This window comes from Passer domesticus, chromosome Z, assembly GCF_036417665.1.
Source record: "Passer domesticus isolate bPasDom1 chromosome Z, bPasDom1.hap1, whole genome shotgun sequence".
In the NCBI taxonomy this organism is placed as follows: domain Eukaryota; kingdom Metazoa; phylum Chordata; class Aves; order Passeriformes; family Passeridae; genus Passer; species Passer domesticus.
In genome coordinates this window covers 34,058,275-34,076,963 of record NC_087512.1, presented here as the reverse complement: position 1 = coordinate 34,076,963, position 18,689 = coordinate 34,058,275, and the positions used below count along the sequence as shown (strand labels likewise).

The window sequence follows — 18,689 nt, the reverse complement described above, 5'->3', positions numbered from 1 at the left end:
GTGAATTTGCCTCATATTTGGCAATATGTTTTTCAGCAATTTTGTGAGAAAGGAAGATTCCCTGCTAGAATACTATGTGCATATTTAAAACCCAAATCTAGACTGCAAATAATAACACAAGATCTAACCACTCTTCCTGAAAGACGAACTTCCATTTTTTAATACTAGTGAAAGGCTCCTTGGATGATGGAGCCTACCCAGTAAATATGGACTTGTGGTTATTCTGCACATCAAGGCACATTTTCACATTCAAACATTTGGTTACTAAAAATTCAAACATTCTGATTTGCATTTGGTTGGAACATTCTTCATGCCTCAGCTCTGTTTTAAAAGTTCTTAATTCCTTTCATAACAGTAGAAAATAAAACCAAATTCCATCCATTCCTGACCAGTGCAAGAAATGGAATGAAGCAACCAGCAATTTTAGCTAACTGTGTTTGGATGACAAAGATAATGTTCCCAGAGGGAAAAAAATAATATGGTGAATTAATAGAGAAAAATACACTAGCCTGTCACCTCTAATGCCTTAGCCAGTTCTATGCAAACACCTTCACTGCAGTGGAAGGATAGGTCTTAGTTTGATGCCCTCAACTCCCCTCACAAAAAAAAAAAAAAAAAAAAAAAAAAAAAAAAAAAAAAAAACCAAAAAACAAACAGTTAAGCTGAAAAGCTGTTCTAAAGCTGTTCTTCTACATGCAAAAAGAAACCCATCCATTGCAGAGTTATACTTGTAAAATAGCAGCATTTCCAATTCAGCCCTTAGATTACGACACCATAACTTTCCAAGGCAGACAAGCTCTAAGTGACTCATCTAGAAAGGCAAACACCATTTATTTTTGACATTTATACCTTATGAATTATTAATTGGTTTTCTGCATCGAGATTGATTTTGCATGAAAAGGAATTTCTGGCACAGACCTTAAAGCTGAAAAGTGTACAGATTGGAAAGGAACTCAGCAATAATATCTATCTAAGTGTTGCTTAAAAGAGCAAATCCTGTTAGTCTACTGAAAGTCATAAAAGATTAAGTGAACATTTGCAGGAAAAATTTCTTTTTAGAGGAAAAATACCCCCAGTTTTTATCTCTAATGAAACTTGTTCTTCTTCCACCCTGTTTCACTGTAGTTGCACTCTTTCCCAAAGACAAAGAACAAAAGTGATGTCTAGTGCTTAATGGCACTTTAAATTGAAAGACAAACAGTATCTCTAGTGTTTCTGTACAACAGTCACTGAATTTCATAACCCAAAGATGAAAAACAAGCTCTGTATCAAAACGTTTAGATAAACTCTTTTCACATGTAAAGACCTTTTGCAGCCAATAGAAACTGGAAATTAGGCAATGAAAAAAGAGTAATAATCGATGTATAAATAATACAAGTTATTAAAAACATCAAACTGAAATCCAGAAAAAATATGATGGAGGCAGAGGGCAACACAAATATTTTGCACAGTGCAAAGTGTTCTGCTGCCATAGAATTTTGAAGGAAAAAGCAGGGAAAGCCAGTATTTTTTCTATATTTTAGAATTTCTGCTTACAAAGGATTCAGCATAGCCACCCCTTTTGACAGTGGTAACAAATCCAAGGAACACAAGACCAAAACACAGCCTGATGAAAATCACATAAATGCTGACAAGGATCCCAGCTAGTGGCACCTATCTACTCTGAAACAGATATGCATTCAATTCTCCAGCCCTCCTCCAGTAAGAGGTGCAATAGCTAAATGAGTGGTTGAACTTCTTGTTCTTTCAAAGGTCCTCTGGCATCACACCAAACCACAAGGTTATACTGCTGCTGCCTCAGCAGCACCTTTGCTGGGATCAAATAACACTCCCATTCTGTGGGGAAATGATGACGGGCAAGGAAGGTGAGCATAAACTCCTGCACTCAGTGTGAATCATATGATGCTGTAACAACTACATCAGTACCATTTCAGTCTACAGAATAAAAAAAAAAAATTGAAATATGTTTATTTATAAAGATATGTCCTCCATCACAGGCACAAGAACATAATCACTATTATATCAAGTGCAATTACATACCCAAAAAATCATTCTGTACATGTCCATCACAGTGCTTTCCATCTATAGACAAACTGAAAATATGCTGAACTTCAAACAACCACTTCTAATTTTAAATTTTCTACCATGCAGGTCTGTAGAGCTTCCATAAAGGGGAAATCTTATGAAAAATGTAAGCACAGTAAATAGCAATTTCTCTCTTTTTTGACCACTTTTGGAGGAAAAAGCCAATAAATTTTAACTCCTAGCACTTCTATGACAGATTGGATGGATTCCTGATAACCTCAGATTATAAAAACGCTACTATTTTGTCTCCAAGATTAAGTGCAGGATTAAATAAGCACTGAAGGCAAGGTAATTGTGCTTTGGCAAACATCATTGCAATAACACCACGCTGTAGCTCAGTTTTCTTTCATCTGATTATCTACATATCCTTAAGAAAGGATAAGCACCACCATTGTCCATCAGGGGCTACTGCCTGAGAAGAGAATCAGAGTCACAGAAGTTTCTGGAAAGCAGCAGAAGGAAGACATTTTAGTTCTAAGAAAAGAGGTTTGGAGGATGTTTTGGCTGTCCCTGAACATACCACAGACTTTCACTGGTAAGAGGGCCACGAGTCTGCTTCATCAGGGCACTTCCCACTGAATGCTGTCCATACAGTTTCTCTTCACATGTCCTCACAGAGTGGTAGCAGCTCCGTGGGGCCCACAAAGCAGATTTTCAACTCCATCCCTCTTGCTGAGCTTTTAAAAGCCAAAGACTTCAGTGGTATACTGCTAGGTCATGAGAGGCAATGTTCAAGCTCCTCAAGCCTCCATTCCTTCAAGAAGTACGTCAGACCAACCCAGTACCTCCCTTCCACTTATAATTAGGAGCTACGTAAAAGTACAGAATTTTCTGCTCACTAACCTCTGCAAAATCTTCTTCAATTAAAATTGATTATGCTGCTCCAGCCCTTTTATGCAGCATGTTAGTCATGAGGACACATTTAAAACTCAAAGACAGTTTTGCATGAGTGACCAAGAGTGTCCAGTTCTTCCTTGCTACGTAATAATTCCAGTTACAATGGAAGTCAAGATATGAAACAAAAATCTGATGCATGCTGTGTTTTGAACACAGCATTCATAGGTATTCTTTGCCTCCAGACATAACTGGGAGAAACACAGAGATGGGTGTCATTTAGTGCGCCAACTTTTATATACATATATTAAAATGGAAAGTGTGTCTGTCAGCTGGAAAGTTACTACAGTAATAGATGTTTGAGAAATCCTGAAAAAAAAAAAAAAGCCATGATCTTTTTAGTACAAAAAGCAGCAATTCCTCCAATCAGATTTAGAAACACGGTTTAAAACTGGCACAGACTGTTTAAGCCATCAACAACTCAAAAGGGTTACACAGTATCCAACTAAAGAGCAATTTAGATTAAAGTCAATTTTTCACCCTTTCAATTATGTAATATCAATAAAAGGACGCATGGGAACGATGCCAAATCTGAATAATGTATCTGGCAATCAGCTAGAGTGCACAAACAGAAGGAATTTCCCTACCTGCTGTGGAAATAATCCCCTCTGCAGCTAAGTATTGTTTTCTAAAAACAGTCTTTATTTCCTGATCAAAAAGTAGTGCTCTCTTTCCTTGCTCTCAAAAGGTAGTGCTCCACACTGAGAGAAACCAACAGACTGCCAGTGGTGCATGCCTCTCAGACAGAGGTTTCTAGCAGCCTGTTTGGGCTCTATCCTCAGAGCTACACCACGCAGCAAACAACTCTCCTTCCGCCTTCCTCAGACTGCTCGCAAGTTTCCCCACCACATGAGAAGGGAGATCATTAAGTTCCACAAAAGCAACACACAAGCATTTGCATTAAGAAAAATAGAACACTGCCCAGATTTCCAGACCAACTCCCTCAAGTACCTTTACATGTGAGAAACATGAAAGGAGAAAAGCAGACCCAGTGTGAGTCCAGCTTCAACCAGTCTGCTGGAAAAGACAGGTGATGTCCTATCACTGGAAAAGCAAACACAGCTCCCACACAACACTGCAGACAATCAGGAATATATTATGAATACAGAGTGTGCTAGAGATTAAGAAAAATATAGTTATCAACAGAGAACAGTAAAAATTGGTTAGTTGCAGTTTGTTTAGTAAGTGGACTGTGTCATACATTATAGAGAAAAACATTTTACATACTTCTGGCCAAGGAATTAAAAAAGCATTATGAACCCCAATATTCTCTTTTTCACAAGAGAATCTGTGTAGACATGCTCTGAATTAGCACAGAATCCCTAGGAAGACCACAGAATTTTTTGGACAACAGCACCACTAGGCAGGAGCCTCATTTGCTTCTTATAAACCAGCAGAGTCATTCTCTTACTGTGCCATTCACAAGTTACCTTGTCAAAGATCGTAGCATAGTACTTTCCACCTAAAATGTAGTAATGGCATCTTACAAGCCACTGACAATGATGAGTGGAGTGGAAGTAATTTCTTCAGATGTTCTTCAGATGTTTCTTTCAAACATTTTTCTCTCTGTAGGACTGTATAAACTGGTTAATTTGGTCTTGGTGTTGAGACAAGCTTAATCATGAAAGCAGAATACAGTGGTAGAAAATAAAGCATACTACAAGCTTTTGGTTCAAATCACCACATTCATACTGCTATTTAAATGTCAGTCACATTTATTCAGTTGTTTCAAATGGAACATCAGATGTGGCCTGTCCCAGAAATTTTGTTAATCTCTTTCCCTTTAAAATTATTACTTTCTGAAAGCTTACTTTTGACTGTGCCTCACAAGAGCCATATTATGCAATGAATGCAGTCATGTGGAAACAAAGCTCATGCTATTTTAAAGCAACTCTGTTTAAATGGCCCAGACTGTCCAATCTGTATCACCCAAAGTGATTGTGGTAGTTTTATTACTGTACATGAACCTGGAGGAAGCAATATTCTGCTGGTCACACTGGCATAACACTACTGGCAAAGAAGTCCGCATGCCTAAAGAAAAAGGGAACATTTGGTGGCACAGCACTTTGCTGCCCATTTCTGGAAAAACACACTTTAGATCCTCCTAGCTTCAGGATGTATGGCAGATCTGCAGCAGCATGTTAACATTCAAATGGGGTTACTTCTCCTTCTTAGGTACTCTGTGGATATTAGAAGTAAATGAACAACCTAACCTGCTCCACACTGGTCAGTCGAACATCTGTATCAATGCAATTCTGTATTAACGTAGGACTTCCAGACTCATCCTGCTTTTACAAACTCAGGAAGATTTCTCTATACTTTATTTATCTGCTGCACAGAGGTAAACCCATTAGTTTTTCTGAAAGGCAAAAGGGTAAGCACTCGACTCATTCCAGAAGGTGCAAAGTATCCTCCTGCTCTTCAATCTCTCACTGCTGTTGCAGTTAGTCCACGAAAGTTGACAGGCATTAAGTTCTTCAGCACAGCTGCTAAACTGGCAGTACTTCATGCAGGTTAGCTTGACATTTCACAAGTCAGAAAACAATAAACGAAATTAAATAAAATGTTTACATTGTATAAAACAATCCAGATGTGCTCTTGATATTACTTAGGACTCTATTAAAACAGCACCATACAAATAAACATGGATAAGAACCAAATCAATAATTTATAATTTTTAAAAGATTCCTATTTGTCTGGTCTATCTGGAAAGCTCCATTCATGCCAGCAATGTCAACCTGTATTTCACCTGGTGTTTAACCGCTAGTCAAAATGATTATTCCTGGAGCAAGGTCAGCACAACTATGTCGCGGATTTCTCACTCATAATGCACACAAGCCAATAAGCAGATCACTCTTCAACATACTTGTGAGTCATTCTCATACATGAATGTGTCTTCATAGCCTGCGTGAAAACAAACTGTGAAAGTCAAGGCTGGGGCCAAAAATCCCTGGGTCATCAGATGTCAGGCTGCTAAATCTGGCATCAGAGACTTTAAATATTTTTGTTCCAGACAGCTAAAACTCTTCCTTCCTTCTAAATGACAGTACTGCTGACAATTAGTGTGAGAGTGTCATCTGAAGGGCAAAACAGCATGCACAGACCTTTCGCACCATGCTCCCTCAAAAGAAGATGTTTACCTCTGCTGTTGCAGATGCATTCTCATTAGCTCACAAAAATGGAGAACTGAGATTTCTAGTCCTAAAAAGTGAACTTCATTTTGCCTGCTTCTTAAAGCATGGACTGACACTGAAATTTTCATTTTCAGTACCAGAACTCCTTGCTGTAATGATGATTCCTAGGCTGCTCATAGCACCATAGGCAGCAGGGGAAGAAACAACAAAGTAAGCAGCAGCAGATGGGCACTGCTGGATAGGCTCAGGCAGCCTTACCTGCTCCTTATGCCATCTGTTTTGAGTGCAGCCACTTTCTTGCAAAGCTTATTTTACCAATGATGCAGCACAATGTGGCATGAAAGGTGAGACACAGTGTTATTCAATGCTTTTGCACACCCATGCAGGACTTGGTGTAAAACCATTGCATTCAGAGTTATAATGTGTACTAGTGTAACTACAAGGTATGGAAAATCAGAATTTGGACAAATATTTGGATTAAGGATCATTTTTAAAGGGAATATTTCCCCATAGTGCTCAAGAGATGAGATGCATGAGAAGGGGGAAATACATGAGTGTTGAAAATATAAACAGCTGAATGTATCTTGCGTGACTGGATCTACAGATTGCTTGCAGTGACCAAGACGCCTAGCTGAAGATGCCTGCAATGGCAAGCAATAGGAAATAACTGGAGATTTTGTATTTAAAACAAAATTTAAAACCAACAAACAACACAAACACCACAAAAACAGACAATAACAAAAAAAAAAAAATACTAAAAATACAAAAAAAAAAATTAAAAAAAAAAAAAAACCACCAAAAAAACCACCTGCACTGCACAGGTCTTGGTGTCAGCTCTCTAGATCTAAATCAATTCCTCTGACTTCTATGAAACCATTTTAGATTTAGCCCTGAAGCAGACTAAGTCAGAAACTGTAGCCTTGCAGACTGTAACACACAGATTTTGTATTATGAAACAACTCAACTACTGGTGAAACACTCACCCTGACCTTCCTGCAGTATCACACCATGCCTAAAGCAACAGAACCAAACATCATTACTCGGATTTCAGCTGCGGTCTAGACCCACGAAACAAAAAGGTCATGTTTACTGCTGTTTTCCCAAAGTCAGGCTAAAACAAACAACGCCTATGGAAACACGGCGCACAGACTTCGGCAGGGAAGCTCCGAGCCCACGGCGGGTATTTGCTGCAGCAGCAGCCCCGCGGGTCCCAGCGCGGAGGTCAGGGCAGCCCAGGAGCTACTCCCGCAGCCCGGGAGCCGCTGCCCGCTGCCGCATCGCGGCCGGAGCCGAGCGCGGGGAGGAGCGGCGGCCCGGCAAGCCGCGGCCCTCCGCAGATGGACACCCTGTAGACCCACCACCCTCCGCGCACATTCGCGCACATCCATACACCCGGCCACACACGCGGCCCCTGCCACGCTCACTCATCACGCACGACCGGGCAGAGCATCCGCGCAAACCCACTCGAACGGAGACCCGCGCACACCCCGGCATGCCCGCGCACACGCCGGCCGCAGCCGAGCGCGCTCCACGCGCGGGGAGAGCGCTCGGTACCTGCGTGGCTTTGTGGAACTGCTTCTTCAGCCCGGCCACCGACATGGCGAGGGCAGCGCGCAGCAGCCGTGCGGAGCGGAACGGAGCGGAGCGGAACGGAGCGGAGCCGAGCCGAGCCGAGCCGAGCCGAGCCGAGCCGAGCCGAGCCGAGCCGAGCCGAGCCGAGCCGAGCCGAGCCGAGCCGAGCCGGCGCGCTCTGCCTGCCTGCCCGCACGCACCCGCGCCGGCCGAGGCTGTCAGACGGCGGCGGCGGTGCGGGAGCGCCGTGACGTCAGGGCGGGACGCGCCGCCCCCGCCCGCCCCCGCCCGCAGGTGCGCCGGCAGCGGCCGCCGCGGGGCTCCCGGGCCGCCGCAGCCCCGCCGCCCCCGCCGGTGGCGGGCAGCGCTCGCACACGCGCGGACCGAGCGCTCGTCCGGCGCGGACAACCCCGGCGTGGGCACCCGGCCCCCGCCGCGTCGGTCCCGGTGGCGGGCGTGGATCTCCGTCCTCCCCGCGCTGCGCGGACCTCGGTCTCGCCTCAGCAGCCTTCCCGGCAGGGATCGGGATACTCGTCCCCGCGGGACATCATCCGCGGAAATGAATCCGAAAAGAAATTGGCGGAGCAGTAATGGGGGCACGAGAGGAAAGCAGTAGCAGAGGGAATGTCAATGTTGGCCAGTTTTCTGAGAAAAACGTTTCTGGCCACGCCAGCTTATTTGGGCCTGATCGTGCTTCGCTGAAGCACAGTTGGTAGTCAAACCCCAGCTAATTGGGATTCTCTCAACAAGTGCTATTTTCTTCTTCAGTCAGATTATCAGTGATGCATAGAAAAGCACTTCTAAATTTTGCCTGTTCCAGCCTTCTGGTGTGGCTGTTGGCTGGAGAGTAAAAGCTAGAACCCAGATAAATGTCATGTACTTTAGCAGTTCAGTGTTACAAATACTAGCAGAACAGTAATTAGCAATTATTAGGCTCTGCCAGCAAAAGACTAAACAACATGAGCAATGTGATCTAAACACAATGATCCTTCTCTGCAGGCTGAACCAGTCACTGCATATGTGTGCTGCAAATTGGCACAACGGAGATGCACACTCACAGCTCCTCAGCTGTGTGAAGGCAGCCATGCTACATTGGCGTTTAATTCCATCACAACAAACACTCATCACTCGAGCTAGTTAGCATTTTCAGAAGCACTTAAAGCTGTTTATAAACTCTGTGAGGGCTTGCCATGGTGCTCCACTGAGGCTTGTTGCACCTAAGCAAGCTGCACTGCTGCAGTCTTCAGGCACACGTGCCATCTCAGCCTTACCAGATCTGGGGCGAGGTACAACCCCACACGTCTGGGCAGCCAGAATCAGAGCCAGGCCTCCAGATCACTGATACAGTGCAGTTCTTGGAAGTTACTTGCAGTGAAGAAAAGGATCTGAAATGGAAGTCCCGTGAGCGCCTTTGGAAGCATTGTCAAAGTTGTTCATCGTCAAGAATAGCAAAATAAGAATACCTCTCTTCTTACTGGAGAGTGGGAGATGGTAACAGCCTTGTCCTGAGCATAATTAGGAGGCACTGCTTTCTGACCTAGACCCAGGTCCAAACACTTCCATCCATTCTAGTAGTAATACTGTTTTAAAGGATGAAAAATAAGACCATATGGAGATACTAGGCAGAGAGTGGGAGTCTCTTGTGCCAGCCATTGTGCTTTAAATAGAAAACTCCCATTGTACCTAGTGCTTGGGAAAAGGCATTTCAGTCTGGAAACACAGTGAGAACTAAAAAGTAAACCTATGATAAATGTATTAATTTTGAATTATTTTTGCAAAATTAAGAATATATTTGTATGTTACTAAATAACTGGCTTTCAGTGGTAACATTTCAGGATCTAACTTTTGTTGGATATTTCAGAAGAGTACATTCCTGTCCACTACAAATTTTATGTGAAAATTTTATAAATTAATAATACATAAATAGACATATAAATGTCCACCAAAATCAGGGTGATGAGCTGGAGATACAAGGTATCCCTCATTTTCAAGGGTATTAGAGACCCTGCTGCTCCCACTGCCTGTTGATTGAAATGATACCTGGCTATAAATCATTGCCCAAATGGTAGTTGAATGCCCTGACTCACCTATATTATTGTCTGTGCATTCTTACAGCTTAATCTCACACTTTTACTTCTCCTCTTGCCTACATTTCTTGCCTTTTCTTTTTCTTTCTTTTCTAGAATATCTATATTCCTGGGAGTGGATATTTTTATTAATCTTTGTTAAAGCACAGTTCATGTGTATCAGTGTCAATGGACTTAAAACCCCTTTAGGTAAATTAAATAGTGACACTTCTTGGACAAAGAGAAATTAATTTAGTGACTGGTCTTCAGTATATCATGTCATTTGTGATTTCTTCTCCTGGAGGAATCTAAATAATACTTTGAAATCAGCTTTACTGAGACAACTTCTGGTTTTAATAAACTATAGCAAACAATAAATGTTTCCCTACAATGTATCACATCTGATTCCAAAATATTTTTATGTAATTATGAGATCTATACCTGTAAGTCCAAATCCCATTTTAAAATGAATAAGTATGATATACAAAGCACTTCTTTTTATTTCATATGGAAAGAAAAATTCTAACAATAACTTAGGAATATCACCACTGTTGCAGCTGCAAGAAATATTCAAGTGTAGGAAAGACAAAGATTTTTGTAGGAGCAAACCTAGTCCTTTAGTTTCACAGACTCTTATGACATTAGGTTGTAAATCACTATAGTTCTTACATAACACACAGCTGAATCTGCAAATTTAGAACTGCATTCTCATTGTGACAGTCATTTAGTGAAATAATTAACTAAATGAAAAATAGAAATATTGACTTCAATAGGGCTTCAAGAATTTGATTCATACTTCAAGTGCACAAAGTCATGTAAAGGATAATAAAATCCATTTGATAAGTTACCTACTGAAATAAAATAAAATGCTAAAAGTACAATAAAACATTAGCAAAAATTGTTTGCAAAACCAAAAAACTAATTCCAGAAAAAAATGGCATGGATGCTAAGTCCTTGCAAAAACTGCAGTGGAAGCAAATCACTCTGTTCAGCACTTGGATAATAAAATCACATTGAAAACCAAAGGTAAATATAATAAAACCAAAAAAAGGAAACTAGACAGCATTATGTATACAATTTTTTCCAGATAATTACACCAAAAAAGCCCCCTAAATATTCTTAGATATTTAAATATTCATTCATATTTTACTGGAGAAGAATTTGGGTATGTTTTAAGTTCCGTATGGTGCTATGTCAATAAGTGTACATTAAATATTTGTTGATATTTTCACTATACTTGAGTAAGACAGAAAAACATAATCATCCTCATGAATAGGAAAGACTCCACAGAAGGTTTGGTCAATCACCCACAACTGATCAGGAACTGTGTATCTCAGTCAGAAATTAAGCCAGAAATTAAAAATCAGAGCCCTCATTTGAAATCTTATCTGGGCTACACTGCTACAGGTCAGCTGGCAAAGACATCTAAATCCAAGCTGTGTAAAAGAGCAGGCAATGAATAATTGCATGAACATTAAAATAATGCTTACTTTTTAAAAGGGTGAGATGGCCATGTAAGAGTGAGATATAAAAGAAGCAAACAAAATAATATGTTTTTGTATTATCTCTTTAAAAATTTATTCCTTCACTGATTAGGAAGGATTTTGTCAGCTTATGAAGATAAAAATGTGCACAATTCATAGGCAATAAGTAACAAGCAAGGGAAGATGGAAACACATAAAAAGGAAAGAATCAAGGCAGAAAAATGTCAATAACCCAAATCCTTTTGTTTGAATTAGAAGAACCCTTTAATTTCATTTCAGATAAACTAATAAAATTAAGAAGGGTTAATTAGAGAAGCATTGTTCTTGTCAGTTAAGTATTATTACTCTTCCAACCACAATAGAGATAGATTGAATAGCTAAATTTTTGTGTTTCAAGCATGACATAGATTATCTATCCTTCCCAGTCATCTATCTCATGAATTTACAATGTCTGTTTTCTTTCTTAATAGATGATCAACAGATGAGATTTCCTACAATGTCCAAGAGTTCTTCTTTATAAAAGAACAAAAAGCTTGACTGGACACAATACCATTACTCCCACAATATTCTTCCTCAAACACTGTTCATTAAAGCTCAACAGGTTTTTTGCCCCTATGATCAAAAGAAAACAAGGTCTGTGTTGTTTTCCATCGTACCTTAGTAACAAGCACTTTTTTGTTTGTCTTAACTGATGAGAGCCTTTTCTTGACAGGATACCTTTGATAAGATTATTGCTGAGCTCTGTCCTGTCTGTTCCCAAAGATACGTATTTACTTCTAGTCCATGTCATATGAGGTGTGCTATTAATCCTGCTATCCTGCTTGAATGTCATGCCTTGTCCATTATAATTACATACTTGAAAAATGCAGGGCAATGCAATAATTAATCTTGTCTTTGTGGTTAACCACCAGCAGTAAGCTAGTACGTTTTTGTAAATTGTTCCATTAGGTATGAAGAGAGCATGGACTGGTTCTTTTCAAGCTTCAAATTTCCTTTAATTTCAATTTTGCAAGAAGTTAAATAAGTAGTTAGATACCTCATTTACTGAATACTGCCTATTCTAGATAATAAATAGATCTTTAAGAATCACATCTAAAATTAATTTTCAGCCACCTTCATTTCTTTAAATAGGAATTTTTTAGCTATGTTTTGTAGGAGCAGCCACTTCAGCATAGCAACCAAGAAATATCAGAAAAATACCTGTAGACAAGACACAGTCTTTGGCCAATAAATTTAGCTCCACTTTACAGCTAGGGCACCTAGCAGCACAGAATAACCTGGATCAATTTCAGAGACGCTGGAGCACCTTGCGCAATAGATTATGCATTGTCTAGGCATTGGTGTCTTAGTAGGCTAGAAGTCCTCAAAGTAGATTTGGATATCTTCGGGTTGTTTCTAATGTAGACAAGATGCATGCATACACATGCCTGTGTCTGTGTGCATACAGAAGAGCAAGAAGCATGCCTTAGGTGATCAGCTAACTTAATTTCTGAATAAAAAATTTTAATCAGCAGGACAGTTAGGCTAAATTGCTCATGTTCTGTCCCTTGTCTCCTTGCAACAGATGATGAGCTACTAAACTGCACAGATGCCAGCACAGCCCCATCCCCAACTCCAGGGAAACTGAGCACATGAAAAGGTAAGTGTCATTTGTGCTTCATTAAATTAATGAGTGCTCCTTCTGATCTCTGTGTTGGTAAGCAGTTCCCTGCAATACCATATCAGCAAGATTGTCATAAACAAAGCACTGCACAAAGGGTAGACAAATTTCAGATGACTTAATCTAATGTGGATAAAGTGATATATTTCATTTGTTTACTTAATTACAGCTTCATTACAGATGAATATATAGATGTACAATAACAATATGTTCAGATAGAAATCATACAGAATGAGAACTTATCACAATTATATTCATGCTGAAAACTTCTAACTCAGTTTTTCAATTCTGTGCTGTAATTTCAGTTGTATTGAAATTACTTTTTTATTTACTTTTATTTTTAATCCCAGTGGAGATGTTTCTAAGTATTTCAACCTTTAGATACTTTTAGCCGACTGTCTTTGTCTCATTATGATGCACAATCAGCTACCACAAGCCAGTGCATACCTTCTAAAGAAAATTTTGGCTCTTAAGACTATTAGGCCTGAGAATCAGAGACGAGCCACTTCTTTTTGACTTGCTGAAAAAAACATCTTAGGGCACTAGAAATGTGATCCAGAGGGACCTGGACAACCTTGAGAAGTGGAGCCAAGGTAATCTAATGAGATTTAACAAGACCAAGTGCAAGGTGCTGCACCTCAGTCAGGGCAACCCCCAGTGTCAATTCAGGCTGGGGATGAACAGATCAGAGCAGCCCTGCCCAGAAGGGCTTGGGGGTGCTGAGGGATGAGAGGCTGGACATGATCCAGTCCAGACAGCCACACGTGTCCTGGGCTGCATCCAAAGCAGCGTGGGCAGCAGGGCCAGGGAGGGGATTCTGCCCCTCTGCTCTGCTCTGTTGAGAGCCCACCTGCAGGGCTGCATCAGCTCTGGGGTGTCAGCACAAGAAGGACATGGAGCTGTTGGAGAGAGTCCAGAAAGGGCCACCAAATTGATCAGGGGGATGGAGCATCTCTTGTATTAGGGAAGACTGAGAGAACTGGCATTGTTCAGCCAGGGGAAGAGAAGGATTTGGGATGACCTAATTGCAGCCTTCCAAGTGCATGAAGGGAGCCTACAAGGAACATGGAGATTTTTTACAAGAGCATGTAGTGAGAGGACTAAGGGAAATGGCCTCTAACTGAGAGTAGATTTAGATTAGATATTAAAAAGAAAAGCTTTGCTGTGAGGGTGGTGAGACACCGGCACAGCTTTCCCAGAGAAGTTTTGGATGCCACATTATTGCAGGTGTCCAAGGCCAGGTTGGACTGGGCTCTGAGCAACTTGGTCTAGCAAAAGGTTTCCCTGTCCATGGCAGGGGATTTGGAGCTAGAAGATCTTTAAGATCCTTTCCAACCCAAACAATTTTATGGTTCTGCTCACTTTTCAAATTTATTTTCTTTTATGGAAACACAGGTTGTTTAGTAAGGACAAAACATTACAGACAAGTCATGTTGGGAGATGTGCTGGGAAGGAATTACAGAAATACTAGATGAAACTGCAGAACCTTCCAATGTACCCTTTTTTAGGGACTTCATTACAGTGAAAATAATATTCAGAGATTCAAATAACCAGTGCAGTCAGTATGAAACAGCCAAAATTTTACAATTAATTGTATTGGAATATGAGCTTTAAATAACAAACAGATCTTTCAGATTTGCAGCAGTCACTGAAGCAATGAATTCTGGTTCATTGATATACCATTAACCTCTGTCATAACAATTTCTTGCCCAGATATTTGTGTTTCAATTACCACAAATCTGTGTGAGGTTTGGGCACCAACTGGACTTTCTGTACTTTTGAATATCCAATAACTGTCAGTCTTGTGTCCAGTTATTCATCTTGCTGTCCGCGGGTTTGGAGGCTACCCCATCTGTGTATATTTGGTGTACTGAGAAGAATTTTCTGCCACCCTTGACAGAGAGTAGCAACAAAGTTCACAGATGTTGCAACTTATTCCCAGTGGTCCTTACTGAAAGAACAATGCTAAAACACTAAAGCATCTATGGCTCCACAAGCTTGAAATTAACATGGGTTTGACCTAATTGCAGAAAGATAATTTCTGAGACTTTCGAATGGATCAAAAAGACCAGACAATGGACAAAAGAAACAATGCAAGAGTGATTGGTGCACTCAAATGTTTCAGCTGAAATAAGGTGATCCTTGAACATCTTGATTTTGACCTGTTGCTTTGGATGTTGCATCCAGATCCCTCTCCCTCCATTCTAAGCTCATGTTGTTTGTTTTTTTCTTTCTGCCAGTTATGTAAAGATTAAGACCTTCACTAAAAATATTGCAATAATTATCGTCTAATAATGCTATGTACTGCACCATGTAGCTGATCCCAGGTAAGCTCTGAGCCAAGGACCTCAATTCAAAACACATGTGCCTTGAGTTCTCTAGCCTTGATGTTCAAGCTGAAAAGAAAGGATTCTTCATTATTCAGCATCCATCATGCCTTCACTGAGTAGACTGTTCTACACGCTCTAGGCTTGCTACTGTACAAGCACCAGTGTTAATATGAGCATAGAATATCCCAGGTTCCCAGCCTTGTGTTTCCATCCCCTCACTGAGTAAGAGAAGCTGAAACAGGGAGAGCATCCAAGCCACAGCTTGGCATCACCCACACAGCTTTCACTTCATAGATTCCTTTCTGTTAATTAAGTAACTGGTACACTTCTCTCAGCTATCAAGATGATTCATATTCCTTCTTCCCTACAAAAGAGAGGCTTTCAGTATTCCCATGTAGGTTTTCTTGCCCATCATTTGTATGACTGGGCTTGAGTTGTAGCAGAGTTTGTACAGCTGTACAGAAAGTGACGAATTGACTGCAAAAGCCTCTCCAGTGGCTAGAGTGAAGTCATACAATTAATGAAATTGCCTTATTTTAATTGATTAGGAACCACTGTTTAGACTAACCTCAAGGCTTAAATGAGAGAGAAGAAAAAGATATTAATTTTTCTGCTCCTACAAACACAAAATAGATAACAAACAAGTCCCTCTGCTCCACTGACTATAAAAAACCCAAAAACCAGTCTTACCCTGCAGAAATGAAGATTACTTGTCTCTTCTCTGTAGCTTGTGCTTCTTTGCTGCAGGGCCTCCCAGGCATTTTTCCCAAAAACCTGACAAAGTAACTCACAAAAATATTGTGGGATTATCAAGCTGTATTTTCTCATAACCTTTTCTATACCTGCATGAGGAACTCAATGCAGAAGGCAATGCCTCAGAAGCCAAGACAAGGTGAAACCAGCAAAGTTCCTGGTGTTTCTTCTAAGCTTGCACTGCCTTGTAGGCAAGACAGAGCATCATAAAAACAGGCAGCACAATATCTTTTCAGAAAGGCTCCAGTGTTCAGCCTTTTAGCATTTAAAATGCAATCAATGTAAATGCCCCACAAGAAGTGGGAGCAGAATATCAATGAGAGAAGAATAAATCTTGAGCCCTCTCCAAACTCCTCAACCCATCTCTTTCTGAGTAGCCTAAAGGGATCATCAGTGTTGCCTACACAATATTTTATAATATTACATCATCTCTGGGATTCTGCAATGGTTTCTTTGAAGTACTGGCTAGCTCTTTTCATTCCTCCCTGTCTAGATTCTAGCCAAAAGGTTCCGGTTTTTGTTTCCCGTTTTATCTCCAGCATATAGACCCACAACCTTTATCCCAGAGAGTGATAGTGCTATTTTTGAGAAAATTCAGAAATTAGCTAGTTCTCATGGATATGCTTCTACTGGAGGTTTAATATCCAACTGTTGCAGGGATTCACAACCATTTCCACCTGTTATTTGAGAACTATGCATTTTTGTCCACACACCGTTATCACATTTCTCTGCTTCTTTGTAGTCTTGTGTATAATATTTGAACCACCAAGCCTTGCACAAAAAAAAAAGAAAATTAGGGAAAAGGTGTCTTTTAGAAGTAGTCATTGGTGCATTGTACAGTCCAAAGAGACAGTATTTAGCAAATTCATTAGCATTTTCCCAGGTTTTTTCAATAAAAGTAGCCTTCCTCTACTTTGTGTTCAAGTGTGATGTCACAAATTTATACACAAACGTGTATAAATCCACATTATATTTTTAGTACAACTCTGATTTACAAGAAACTGCTGCAGCATATGAGGCTATGGAAATCCATAAGGTGAAACAAAATGAATTTTCTTGATTCCTAAGCAAATTGCATTGAAAACAAGAAAAAAATAAATTGTAAATATTGAGGAATAATAATCCTCTCACCCAGCTTTAGATATATACAGGAGAGATATAGAATCATAGAATGGGTTGAAAAGACCCTTAAAGATATTTTTTTTCCAAAGCCCCTGCCATGGACAGGAATCCCTTTCCCTAAATCAAGTTCATCCCCATCCAGCCTGGCCTTGAACACTGCCAGGGATGGGCATCCACAGCTTCTCTGGGCAACCTGTTCCAGTGCCTCCACACCCTCACAGCAAAGAATTTCTTCCTAACATCTAATCTACACCAACCACTCCCACTTGTCCTACCACTACATGCCCTGGTCAGAAGTCCCCCCAGCTCTCTTGTAAGCCCCCTTACAGCAGCTTTCAGTTCCTTCAGGAATGGGATAGCTGCTATAAGGCTGTCTGTAAGTGCAGCCTTCTGTTCTCTGGGCTGAACAACCCCACCTCTGTCAGCCTTTTCTCACAGGACAGGCATTCCAGTCTTCTGGTCAGCTTGGTGGCTCTCCTCTGTACTCACTCCAACAGATGTCCTTTTCATGACAGAGGCACCAGAGCTGAATGAAGAGACTGCTCCAGGTGGGGTCTCCCCCGAGCAGGGGGGCAGAGTCCCCTCCCTGGACCTGCTGCCCATGCTGCTGTGGATACAGCCCAAGACACAACTGTTTTTCTGGGCTGTGAGTGCTCACTTACTGGTCACACTCAGTTTTGTGTCCATCAGAACCCCAAGTCCTCTGCAAGGCTTCTCTCAATCCACTTATTTCCCAGTCTTAATTTGTGTTTGGGTTTGCCCCAAAACAGGTGCAGTTTCTTACACTTGTCCTTGTTGAACTTCATGAGGTTCACATGGACTCACCTCTCAAGCCTGTCACTGTGCACCTAGATGGCATCTCTTCCCTCTAAAGTATCAACTACACCATTCAGCTTGGTGTCATCTACAAACTCACTGAGGATGCATCTAAGCTATCTCTGTATCTCTCTATTTAATTAATGAAGAGATAAATCTACATCTAGATCAGAAGTTAGCTGACTCATCTGTCTGTTTTCAGATGACAGAACTGCCTTCCATTCTGTCAATAGTCTCTAAAAGGTAAGTAGATTGTCACCTTACATGGGGACTCTTTAGTGATTAAATGCTTAAAATTAGGCATTTTGCTAATTCTAATATTGTTGGGGGCAGAGTATAAGAGAAGACTCATGTGTAGAGGGAGGAAAGTAAATTTGTTTATTAAAAATACAAAAGATATGCAGAAGACAGTGTTGCAATGGGATAGATACAGACAGATATTTACACTTCTCGCTAACTGAAGGTAGTAGAACTAAACCAGTCATTGACATTCACATAGCAGATAATGTTAGGTGTTCAAGACACAGAATTCTCTGCTTACCTGTTAAATCCACAGGATTTTCCCAATGCTATTGTTTCCTAGAGAGACTGAAAACTTCTGTAAAGACATTATTTCATTCATTACAAAAACAACCTGAAAACCTCATAATGATGGAGGGGGGGAAAATGAGACTGAAGAGCTAATTGTAGAAATAGAGGCAGAAGCATTTTAATTTTAGTTGCCTCAGATTAAGTATTTTATAATATTTGAGGAATCCTTCTAGTCTGGAATG

The 18,689-nt window shown here is 40.7% G+C and overlaps 2 protein-coding genes and 1 long non-coding RNA gene across 3 annotated transcripts in view; 2 read left to right on the top strand and 1 right to left on the bottom strand.

The window, feature by feature from the left end:
- SH3GL2 (SH3 domain containing GRB2 like 2, endophilin A1) overlaps positions 1–7,835 on the bottom strand; it is an 87,164-nt gene extending 79,329 nt beyond the window's left edge. The window contains exon 1 of the mRNA XM_064402845.1: positions 7,668–7,835. Coding sequence (XP_064258915.1) covers positions 7,668–7,712 — 45 coding nt within the window. The 5' untranslated portion in view covers positions 7,713–7,835. The remainder of the gene's footprint in view (positions 1–7,667) is intronic.
- Positions 7,711–12,874, top strand: LOC135291212 (serine/threonine-protein kinase 35-like). The gene is made up of 3 exons (XM_064405241.1): positions 7,711–9,232; positions 11,706–11,868; positions 12,800–12,874. Exon 1 carries the CDS (start codon positions 7,711–7,713, stop codon positions 8,299–8,301), a length of 591 nt encoding a protein of 196 aa, XP_064261311.1. The 3' UTR covers positions 8,302–9,232; positions 11,706–11,868; positions 12,800–12,874.
- Positions 12,875–14,935: 2,061 nt separating this feature from the next.
- LOC135290957 (uncharacterized) lies at positions 14,936–17,982 on the top strand. Its single transcript, XR_010353788.1, has 3 exons — positions 14,936–15,030; positions 15,136–15,222; positions 17,871–17,982. It is a non-coding gene; the product is annotated as an uncharacterized LOC135290957 (long non-coding RNA).
- Positions 17,983–18,689: the final 707 nt, after the last annotated feature.